The sequence below is a fragment of the Delphinapterus leucas genome, chromosome 20 (genome assembly GCF_059928025.1).
Source record: "Delphinapterus leucas isolate spDelLeu-1000000601 "Yukka" chromosome 20, BTC_Dleu_Yukka2, whole genome shotgun sequence".
Lineage (NCBI taxonomy): Eukaryota > Metazoa > Chordata > Mammalia > Artiodactyla > Monodontidae > Delphinapterus > Delphinapterus leucas.
The window spans coordinates 59,218,156-59,229,945 of NC_143148.1; the positions used below are offsets into that span (position 1 = coordinate 59,218,156).

An 11,790-nucleotide genomic window follows, 5' to 3' on the forward strand; every position below is an offset into this window, starting at 1 on the left:
GGAGACAGACAAGTTCCAAGCAGAGTGACAGGTGCCACTGAATACCCAGGGCGTTCACTAGAGACCCCAGCGAGGCCACGCCATAGAGCTACCATTCTTCGAGAGCCTCCAGAGGCTCATGGTGATGTGCACGAGGCTGCGCCACCCACCAGAATGAGACTCACCATCTGTTGATGAATGAAAACAAGCGAGACGGTCGGCCCTCCAGCTGCCCTCTGCTGAATGGCGCCACGCTCATGGCAGGAGGGGCCTGGGCGTCCCAAACACCACCCACTTTACTAGCGTGACACAGACTGAGGACGCTGTCTCCTTGTGGGCCAGGCTGAAACTGCAGAAGGCACCTCAACAAGGACAAGCTGACAGAGGAGGAGTATGAAGACCCCAGGGGAATGCTGTGAATGCGAAGACATGTGAGAATCTGAAAAAACAAGAACCGCCCTAGTGCTCAGGGGTGTATCTCAGCTTTGGGGCTTGCCCAGGCTTCCCTAAGATCTGCTTTTGCATCCACAAAGTCTATCATCTAACCACACAGTTCCAGCAGAAAAATGTGACCCACATCAACAAAGTTGGTCAACACAAAGAGACCAGAAATGATACAGATGAGAGAATCAGCAGACAAGGACTTGAAAAGTTATAAATATGTCCAAAGACTTAGGAGAAAACATGAACATAATAAACAAACATGTAAACAACCAACATTCCCTGGATCTAACAGAGGCAAAGCACTGCCCAGAGACCAAAGTAGGACGGCACTGCTCCCCATACAAGGCAGGGCTGTCCTAGCCAGCATCTACTTTGCTACTTGTCCCACGAGGCTGTATGCTTCCCAGGTGTTTGGGTTTCTGTATTGTTGTCTTAACCGGAATAAAATCATGTCTAGAAAACCTTAACTTCACAACTCTCCAAAAAAAGGCACAATGGAGTCCAAACAACATACAGGCTCTGTGAATGGATTCTGACATCAGCCACATATACGTCAGCTTTCTGAAAGCCAAGTCCTAAAAACGTGCCAGGCCATCAGGACCAAAGGAAACACAAAATATGGGACATCACCAAGAACGGCAAGTGTGTCTTTTTTGTCGCTGTAGCCCAGCTCTAGAAGAGTGCCTTGCATGTTAAAGATGCTCAGAATTTCCCAAGGAACAAGCCTGCAACACCTTCTCGGATGGACGGCAACGAAGCTGTGTGAGCTGGAGGAAAACACTCCCTGCAGCTCATGTGGGCACTGTCGGTGCAATTCTGCTCACGCAGGAACAGGCATTTTGTAAACACTAACTCTTCTACATAAACGGCTTACTGCTCATGCTTGCACCAAGGCCGACGAGAACGGAGGTGACATTTTTTTAACCATAAGGAACCTTCTGTTCTACTGTATGAGAGAATGCATTTTGTTTCAAGTGAGTTTAGTTAGTCATTGCTTGGGGAGAAACAAACCATCAGGCAAGTAACAAAATGTGAACTCCGTCTGCGCCCGCACCTCCCACTCCCCCACGCCTCAATCCTCAACAGTCCCGTCAGCCCGTCCAGGCAGGAGCGTCTGAACATTCTCCCCAAGGGAGGGTGCCAGGAGGGGAGCACCTGCCAAAGCCTGACAGGTGAGGCCTGACAGGTCGTCGTCAGGCACACCTTCAATGGGCCTCATGACCCTTTCCCTTCTCTCACTGGCTGTATTCATTTCAGAAAAGGCCACTGAACTCTCAAATTACACGCTAAAATAACTTAACCACTGGACCACCAGGGAAGTCCCGGGTTAAGACTCCACGCTCCCAATGCAGGGAGCATGGGTTCGATCCCTGGTTGGGGAACTAAAATCCCAAAAGCCACACAGCACAGCTAAATGAACGAATGAATGAATGAACAAAATAAAATAACCCCCCAAAAATCTAGAGAAAAGACAGAACGAAGGGTCCACGTATAAGCTTTCTCTTTCTACTCATTTTGCCCCTGATTCAAGATAAAGAACATGGCTTCTATAATCACATTCATAACCTAGTCCATCATGAGGAGAAAACTTTTTTAAATATTTATCTATTTATTTGGCTGCACCGGGTCTCAGTTGCAGCACGTGGCATCTAGTTCCCTAACCAGGGATCAAACCCGGGCCCCCTGTGTTGGGAGCACGGAGTCTTAACCACTGGACCACCAGGGAAGTCCCGTGAGGAAATTTTTATGTCTCAGAATTTAACGTAGTGGAATTTGAACTGTAATGACCTTTAGGCAAAAGACTTTATAAGCAATTATCTGTTTCCCACAGCCCTGATTTGGTGTGAAATTCACAGAGTAAACAGCAAGCCAACCTTATCTACAGGGATAATAAGCCTCAGACTCATAAAGTACTCACAGGATGCACACACAAACCGGAGCCTGCCAAAGTAACTTACTTAAAAACCTCAGACTTTTTGTCAAAAGTCTCAATGACACTAAGACTTCAAGGACAGAGTTAACTACTGATTAAAACGGATAAGAAAACGAACACCAAAGAAGCCCCTCAGTCTGCGTTCCTGGGGCCCAGGAACTGGAGAGGCGTTGAGCGGGGAGCCCTCCCCACCGGATGGGCCAGGATGGGCCAGGACAGGACTAAGTGCTTGGCCTGGAGGCCTGGGGTGGATGCATTCTCAGAACTGGAGAGGGCTCCGGCGAAGGGACTAGAACTTATCAAGATCCATTTATTAGTCTTACTAAGTTATAGTTTTTAAATCAGAAAGCAGTGCATGCCTCTCTTCCAGAAGATGAACCAGTCCAAATGCCTGCAAGCCCGGCTATGCACGAGACGCCTATGCAGTTCAGGCAGTCAGCTCCCCCTCACAGACCCCATTTCAATCGGGAGGCTATTCTGAGCACAGGATTAGAAAAAAGAGAAACACACACTGTGGAGGGATGTTTCAGTCATGCCGCAGTAGGCTGACACTGGAGAGGTATCACTCTTTCAGATTACCTTTTGAGCCCCAACACTGCCCCGGGTACAATAATGGACAAGAAAGACCAACGCCTGTCCTCGTGGAGCGTACGAATGTGGAACCATGAAACCAGGACGCCTTCCCTGGTAAGTCATCGGCTCTGAAGGAGCTCGCTGGGGTGAGCGGAAACGAGCTGAAAGCACGCCGACCTGGCGCTGCTCCCTCAGCGTCCCTGGGCACGGCTCACTTCACTCTGCAGTAGCTACTTTCTGTAGCCACTGACACCTTCCGTTCTGTCTTCTTGTTTTCATCTCTCTGGTCACCAGATCTTGGGCCTGTGGGAGCCTCTCTCACTCAAATACAAGAGCCTTTTTCTGACTGCTCCACGCCAGGCACCACGTCGGTATTTTTACCTGGCTTCACACCACCTGCAGGAGCAAGAGTTCATCTCCAGCCTCACAGGTGAAGGCTAAGGGTGAAGCAGCTCAGAAACAAGGCCAAGTTGGAGGCGGCAGAGTGAGGACCAGGGGCAAGGTCCAGCGTCTCCATACCAGGCTACCCGCCATTACCAGCTCTAAAGGTCTGTCGTGGAATCCTGAGCCAGAGCCCCAGTGAGAGAGGAGGGGAGGCTGATGGCCATACGGACACGTACCTGGTGAGCACAACGCCTCGGGGGTGGGTTGGGGATTTCGACTTTAGTCCAGGCGTCCTTCCTGATGTTGTAGATGTAGAGTTCATTATATAAAAAAGTCTGCAGAAAGGAAGAGGTACTTTAGCGTCACGAATGGTGCTTCCACACAAGCGACAGCAAGTGGAACTAGGATCTCAATCACTAGCTCTCCTCAGGAAACGTGTTTTCTAAGGCTGGTCCCCGGACCCTTCAGGGTGATGACACAATGACAAAGACCATCTCTGGACCGCCATGCAGGGAAGGCGAACTCAGGATTTTGGAACTGTTTCATCTATAGCTCTGAAACCCAGGGCTTTCTGGTCTGCTCAAAAATAAAAATTACAGGTTTTACAATTTATCAATTGCTCTGCAATTGATCAGCACTTTCCCTATTCAAACACCTTTGGAAACCCATCATGAGGAAGAACAGCAGGGTACTGGCCCACCTCACGCAGGCGGTAAGAGACGTGACCCTAAAGGTCCCTAAAGGACCCTGGTGGCTTGTCAAGGACCATGGCCCAGGCCAGTCCTGACATGTAGACACACAAGAGGGGAGCTCAAGGACCATGAATATCTGATATCAGCTTAAAATGAAGTTTCCTCTAAATGAGACCCATGCAAACTTGGAGGGAACGAGGGGATACACACGTAACTTTTTGGCCACTGAAACAGTCACCTCCGAAAAGGATTAATTCTTCTTTCTCAGGATGAGCACAGAGTGAGGCACTTAACCTGCAAGAGACACAAGCAGCAGCTCAACACAAAATCAAACCGCGTGACGCCCAAGCTGAGAGCCGCTCTCCTTTCCATCAGAGGGCTTCACCACCAGGGACGTGCCTGTCCTAAACTTCTGTGAAAGAGGAGCCTGGCGCTGAGGACAGAAGCTGAGGCACCGCCCTTAAAAGCAGCCTCACCGTCAAGACGCTAACACCCCGGCTCAGTCTCTTACGAGGGCAGGGGCTACTCACACAGCGTTTGGCTGAAAATCAGCAGCAGTGGGAAGTCCAGGGGCTCCTATTCATGTGCCAATTTTCCAGAACTGTCCTGTTTCAAAGGTCTATCCTCTTAAATCACAATCTAAACTGTTCTAAGAGGTCCAGTATTGAAGCATTTCAATATACAACCCAGATCCCTTCCATCTAGAAAATGCAAATACTTTTCTACTTACTTCACACACGAGGACAAGGGAATAGCCATAAGGGAATTGTAAGGAGGTCCTGACCATTGCAGCAGGAAGTAATGAAGGGTATGGTGACTGAGAGGGAAAATACCCTTCTTGCAGAAACCCTTAGAGCGGCATTCCCCAAGGTGCCCTCCACCACGTTAATCCCACAGGACGCTTCTCAAAGGGAAAAGGGTTTCAAGGTCAAGGAAGTCTGGGAAATCTGAAAACGTTTTCTCCTGGGGATTTAATGTAGACAGAGACGTTCTATAGGGTGAGAAACGCTGTAGCCAAACCCTCAAGTCAAGAAAGTGCACCCTGGGCTCTGGTACAACCAAGCACCTCATCCTCATGTCCCCATTAAACTACCTCTGAGCCAAGACGTGGGGACGCACACACTTAAACTTGGTAGTTTTCATGGGTTTTTCCCCGTAATGCGATAGAGAGGTGGAGGTGAGAAGGTACTAAGGTTACCACCGAAACGTCTGCATCCCAGTAGATCTCAGCTCCAACTGCTCCCTTCTGCCAGGAGGCTTCCCAGCTGACCCATGGAACTGCCAATGTCTCACATCACATTGTGACATTACACCTGGCCTTTTTGGGCAGCATACTTTAGGAAAAATGTCATCCAAAAAAATGAACCCACATTCAAAGTGAATTCCCTCAAGGGTGCTGTACAGATAAAGCCTCAAAGGTCTCAAGGACTTACCCGCTTCAACAATTCAGATGAAAACGTCCACCGACCACGTGTGACTCTTATGCTTGGCCTCAACGATAACGTGATAAACACAAAGAAAATAATAGCAGATTCCTAACGGAATTTAAGAGCCAAAGAATAAGAAGGATCTGCAACTTTGGGAGCGGCTGCACAGTCGCTTGTGTCTGCTCAGGGGTAAGCACACTGCTCCCAACCCTGAACAGGTAATGATCGCACGCCGGGGGCCAAGTCGTGGGATTCGGGGCCATGCCCTGCACCCACTGAAGCAGAGGGGGCACTCTTACCACCTCCCTTCCTGAGGTGCTAGACCAAGGCGTCCACTCAGGCCTGAGGGAAACAAAGCAAATCATTTCTCAACTGATCAAGACAGCCCCGGATGCTCGTGCAGTTAAGGCATTTCCCCTTCTCCAAAGGACACGGCATCTCCTTATCAGGGTCACTCAGCCTCCCTGGGCTCCTAGCTTGATGTACTCCGTGTCCGGCCTCTGCTCTGCCAGGAGCAAGTGTAAGAACTATTGAGCCTGAATCCATGATCAAATTAGAGAACTGGCATTCTGGAGCCAAGGGGACAAGAAGAAAGGAGCAAGAAGCCAGTGAAAACCACAGCCTGGGGCTTCCCTGGTAGTGCGGTTGTTAAGAATCCACCTGCCAATGCAGGGGACACAGGTTTGAGACCTGGTCCGGGAAGATCCCACATGCTACAGAGCAACTAAACCCGTGCGCCACAACTACTCAGCCTGCACTCTAGAGCCCGCGAGCCACAACTACTGAGCCCGCGAGCCACAACTACTGGAGCCCACGCGCCTAGAGCCTGTGTTCGGCAACAAGAGAAGCCACCTTAATGAGAGGACTGCACACCGCAATGAAGAGTAGCCTCCACTCTCTGCAACTAGAAAAAGCCCGCGCAGAGCAACGAAGACCCAATGCAGCCTAAAATTAATTAATTAATTATTTTTTTAAAAAACAAAAGAAACCCCACAGCCTGCTCCTTCCACAGGGTCTCAAATCCTACAAAAGATGCTGGAGCTCCTCACATAAACTACAAACCCACCTAAAATGGCTAACAGTTTACGCTAAATGGTCACACTTTTCACACGAGAATTTGAAAGCATTATGAACGAACACAGCAAAAAGCTATCACGATTTTAAGTTTCGCACCGTGATGGGCCTTTAGAAACCTAAGAAGCAAGGAGAAGCTCACGGACTGCCCACAGACTGTCACCAGGTGGCGAGCAACCAAGCCCACACAACCTCCCTGACCGGCAAAGCAGCTGTGCCAGGAGAGCTCATTACTGTGTTTCTACACGACAACGAAGCTGCGTTGCCTCACTCCCATTCTTCCTAAGTGGAAGTGAAAAAAATGTTTTGTGGGAGCTGATCTGGCGGGTTTTCATGATGAAAATGTCCCAAGTGCCTGGTTACTTACAAAAACACGGTGCCTACTTCAAGCACTTTTCCAATCTATACCAGAAAACTTCAGGTCAGAAGCTACACTGGAGAGTCCGTGCTGCTTACCTTGGAGAAGGTGGGGAGCAGGGTGTCTCCACGATCCGAGTCTTTCTGGCATCGAGAGCCTGGAAGTGGGCTATGAGGGCTTCGAGGTCCTCCTATAGACAGACAAGCCACCACACGTGAGACGTTTTCTTAAACCCTATCACGGGGCCAGATGCCTGGGTCAGCTTTCCCCAGCCCCTCTGACCTGACCGGGGTCCAGTCACATCAGTGAATTACAACTTGTTTCTCCCATTTCAAACACACAGAACCTGACACACGCGCAAATGCTCAGGGCCTGACCTTTCCGCGCACGGCATGTGCATCACCTCCTTCCAAACTCTCACCCCGCCCCCCAAGGCCTTCCTCTCAGACAAGCCCACCCAGCTTCACGCCAACACCTTCAGCCACCCCTGGAAACCCAGGCCTGGGCTACCGCACCAGCCTGCTTTGCTGTCTGCAGAGCAGGGTCTGATGTTTTCTTGCTCACTTATTTATTTTGTTGCCACCTCCCTCCCACCAACATAAAACATAAGCTCCAAATGAACCAGACATGTCAGTCTGCTTAGAACGGCGCCTGCGCGGTGGGGGCCCGACATCTCTCAGCTGCAGACAATCCGTGTACGAAGGCCTCCACCTTCGCAGAAGGACCGCAGAAACCAATTTAGACGTTAAGGCGCCCATTTCCGTGCACAGCTGGGTAGCACTGGCACTCAGTCTTCCCGCCCTCAGTCCCTGCATTTACAGTAGTCCCGCCCACCCCGCAGTGATGCATGATGTCTGTCACGGGAAAGTCTCCCATCCTTCTCTTCAATGCTCAGCCCAGCACCTTGCTCATGCTGACACCTGGCATCCGTCCCCCACATTCTTCCTCCCATCCCATCCCACCCCACCCCACACTACCCCGGCTCTCCTTCCCAGGCTCCACATTCTGCAGGGCCTGAAAGCAGGTCTTCCAGACCCTTCTCCCTCCCTCGTCTGCCTCACGTCCCACCCCACCTCCTCACTCTCCCAGCCGCACTGGCTTCCTCTCAGCTCCTTTCCTCAGAGCATCACACCCCCTGGGCCTGAACAGCCACCCACAACCCCACCCCCACCGTGTGTACCCCCTTCACCTTCCCGAAGGCAGCCACTCTCTGGAACGGAGGGCTCGTTACTCTCACACCATCTCTCTATACTTTTACTACACGTTATGTATCCCTAAACTACGTACGTTATTGTTTTAGGTTTTTCAATTCCATGTAAATGTTATCGTACTGAACATTCCCTTGCAACTTGCTTTTCTGCTTAACACTGCTGAAAGAAAGGTCTGATGCCCTGAACCCGTTCGTCGTCATGGTGGCGGAGCTACATGGCTTCTGCACCATCCAGCTGCTGCTGAACATCTGGGTCAACTCCAAAATTTTCTTTTTTACAAGAAATACTACCTCGGCCGTTCTAGTACCTGTCTTTGTGTAGCTGGGGGTAATTTTTCCAAAGTAAACCTCTAGGTGGGTAACTGCTAGGTTGTAGCTTCCACTTTTCTAGGTATTGACAAATTAGGACCCAACTGGCTCTACCAATTTTCACCTTCGCGGGAGTCCACAAAAACACCCGTCATTCTGCTACTCCTACATGTAATTAGGTACTCAAGATAAGTTACTGAACCGCTGCACCCTTACAGGAAGACGTGCGTGGAGAAGTGACTGCTGGGGCCTCAGTAAGCTCAGAGCTCCCAGTCCACTGTCACTCACCCGGGAAATTGTCTTCCTTAAAGGGAGAAGGGAAGACGGGAACAAGGTGGGAGGAAGGCGTGGCTGCGACGAGCAGCGGCAGGCCTGGAGGGAGAGCTGCTGTATCAGTCCTGGGGCGAGTGGCACTGACACCCACCTGGCTAGGCCGGCAGGAAGCATCAAACCCCGTCACGCGAGGGCAGGCACGAGCACGGTGTCTCTGGTTGGGAGCAGGCCTCGTCGACCCCTTAGTTAGGAGCACAGGCTCTGCCGTCGTGTAACTGAGCAGGACCCTATGAAGCCTTCCGGGAACAAGAAACCGCACCCCTCCCCCCCCCCGCCCCCCCGCCAACATGTCCTCTGCCTGCCTCTTGTCTGTAGAAAAACTTTAGCCTCCTAGGCCTTCCCGAGTTCCAAAGAATAAATTTAATCAGAGAAGGGAGAAAATGCAGAAAGAAGAAAAAGAGTCAAGGAGGACAAAATAATAATAGTTTGATCTTAAAGTCAAGGATCTTTAGTCCCTCCTCAACAGCTGCATTTGATACTCCGTGCCATGTCCTGGGAGCTGTTTCGCAGACATGGAAACCCTCACCAGGTGGAAGAAGTTAACTACATGCTGCCCACCGGAACGCAGACCCCAGACGGGCTGGAAACAGGTTAATGATGTTGACTCCCGATGACCTCACCACCAACCAACAAGAAGAATGTCCACAAGCTGATCACACAGCCCACAGCACCCCCTCCCTGACCCTGTCTTTAAAAACCTTCCTTAAAAGCCTTCGGGGAGGTCGGGTCTTTTGGGCACCAGCTGCCTGGACTCCTTACTGGGCACCTGCAATAAACCCCGCAGTTTCCCTCACCACAACCCAGGGTCTGTAGGTTGGCTTTGCTGCGTGCAGGCAAGGGGACCCAACTTTGGTTCGGTGGCTGTCGGGTGACTCGCTTCAACCCCCACCTCCTCCACATCTCGCCAGTTAATCTAGTAGCCGCTCCCCATGCCCGCACGTTGAACAAATCTCACCAGATTAAAACAAGGTCCAGGAGCCAGGTAAGCTTCCCTCCTACCACTCTAAGGCAGCACTTCTCAAGCGGCTGAGCATCCCAATCACGGGGCCGAGGGGCTGGGACAGGGCAGGTCTGGTAGCACAGGCAGCCTAGTCTGGGAAAGCCTCTCCAAGGTGACAACAAGCTGAAAGATGAAAAGGAGCCAGTGTAGAAGAATGTATTTGGGGTTGAGGTGCAGAAAGAAGGTGGCATATCTGAGACACAGCACAGGGTTGTGTGGCTGGAGGGGAGTGAGCCCAGGTGATGTAGGTCTCCCCAGCAGGGTGAAGAGATGGAGCTTCAATAGGACAGTGTAGAAGGGGAGGAATCTGCGCGACAGCCACTTGCAGGTGTCAACCAGGTATCTGAGACATGAGTTCTGCACTGGGCAGAACTCCAAGTTGTCCCCCAAGACCACTCGCTTAGTCCCCCTGCCAAAAAATAATAGGAGACAGGGAGAGAAAAAGCTCAACCCCATTATTTGACAGATGAGGAAATGGAGACACGAATGCCTTAGGAAGAAAAGGGACAAGGGTATGTGGTTAAGAGCTCTGGATCAGGGACACCCAATCAAATTCCAGCTCCAAGCCACCTCACAGCTGTGTGACCCTGAGCTGCGTGTAACCTGTTAGCTTCTGACTTCCTGTCAGATGGGGACGCCAAAGCTACCTAACTAAATTGATTGTAAGAATTAAAGCCCAGAGAGCACAATGCCTGGCACGCAGCAAACACTCATTAACCACTATAAACCGCCCCGGGTTAGGGAGCCCGTGAACAACAGTCAATTAAGAGCAGAGAGCGCTCCTCTAAGCTTAGCACTGATCCATGTGTACACACTTCTAAAGATAGAGAGAAAGAGGGGGAGAGAGTAAGAGGGGGAGGGAGGGAGAAAGAGAGACAGAGACGGAGAGAGACACAGAGAACTGTTTTGGAACGCCCCACAGTTCCACTTACCTATTCCACTGACGCTCACTGCTCAGGGCTGCCGTGAGGATCACGTACCCTCTTTTAAAATCGAGGGCTGAGGCTTGCAGAGGCGCGCCCGCTCAGCCCGGCCCCTCCCAGCGCCCAGCACACGGGGCCCGGCTACGCACGAGAACCGGGACGAAGGAGGCCAGCCCGCCTTCCGGCCCCGCTCACCTCCTCCTTCTGCGAGCGCTTGGACACCTTCTTCTCCATCTTGGCGGCCGTCTTCTCCGCCCCGCGGCCCTTCTTCTCTTTCTTGCCCTTCTTGCCCATCGCGCCGGGTCAGAGGAGATGCCGGTACGCCTGCAAGTCTCGAGCGGCGCGCAGCGCGCAAAAAATACGTGCTAGGCGGCGCGCAGAAAGCACGTCACTTCCGGTCCGCCCCCACCGCGCGCTTCCGAGAGAGTGGGCGGAGCGGGCGGAACGGGCGGAACGGGCGGAGCGGGCGGAACGGGCGGAACGGGCGGAACGGGCGGAGCGGGCGGGGCGGGCGGGGCGGGCGGGGCGGGCGGGCCTCGCTCCGGGGATGGATGTTTTACTGGTTGTCTGTGCTCCGCCTTTGGAGACGGGTTTGAGGGCCTCGGGCTCTGGGTGGCGTCCGCCTGGAAGCAGTGGGGCCCCGTCTCCGTCCCCGTGCCGTCCGCCCTCAGCTCGGAGACCTCCTCCCGGGGACTCGATGCCTGCTGTTTCCGCCGCCACCGGGCCCGGGCCTGAAGATTGGCTTCAGTTTCTGCCGTGTTTACGCATATTGCTTAGTGCATGCACATTGCACAGTGACCCAGTTGGGTGACTTGGTAAATGAGCCGCGTTTTGTCAGCGCGAGCCCTTGTACGAGTCAAATGATTGCTGTGCCTTCGTTCCCCACAGAAACGCTTATGCCCTTAAAGGATTCGCAGACCCTGAGCACCAGATATTGTTAGGGGCTGAGGGTACTGTGCTCAGCAAGAAAAACAGCCCTGCCAGTCCGCCTTCTAGGTGACTCCTTAAGTGTCCTGTGTGAGGCGACTTGTTTCTCCATGATCGAGCAGGGCTGATGACACCCCCTCCAAGAGAAGTCAGTGTTCCAAGTCTGGGAAGCCAAACCGCCCGCTAGCATTTGACTCAAACGACTTAGTAAATGGGAAAAACCA

At 52.0% G+C, this 11,790-nt stretch overlaps 1 protein-coding gene across 5 annotated transcripts in view; it reads right to left on the reverse strand.

The window, feature by feature from the left end:
- Positions 1-10,586, reverse strand: part of KLHDC4 (kelch domain containing 4) — a 70,740-nt gene extending 60,154 nt beyond the window's left edge. For 4 of the 5 annotated variants that reach the window (XR_016391053.1, XR_016391052.1, XM_089903390.1 and 1 more), the window contains exons 1-4: positions 8,808-10,586; positions 6,963-7,054; positions 4,221-4,299; positions 3,550-3,648 (exon numbers count right to left, since the gene is read on the reverse strand). Coding sequence is in view for 3 of the 5 variants with exons in the window: in XM_089903390.1 (XP_089759516.1) it covers positions 3,550-3,648; positions 4,221-4,299; positions 6,963-7,054; positions 8,808-9,005 (468 nt within the window). In the remaining 2 variants the exon portion in view is untranslated. The remainder of the gene's footprint in view (positions 1-3,549; positions 3,649-4,220; positions 4,300-6,962; positions 7,055-8,807) is intronic. The other variant, XM_089903392.1, reaches the window with a different exon arrangement.
- Positions 10,587-11,790: the final 1,204 nt, after the last annotated feature.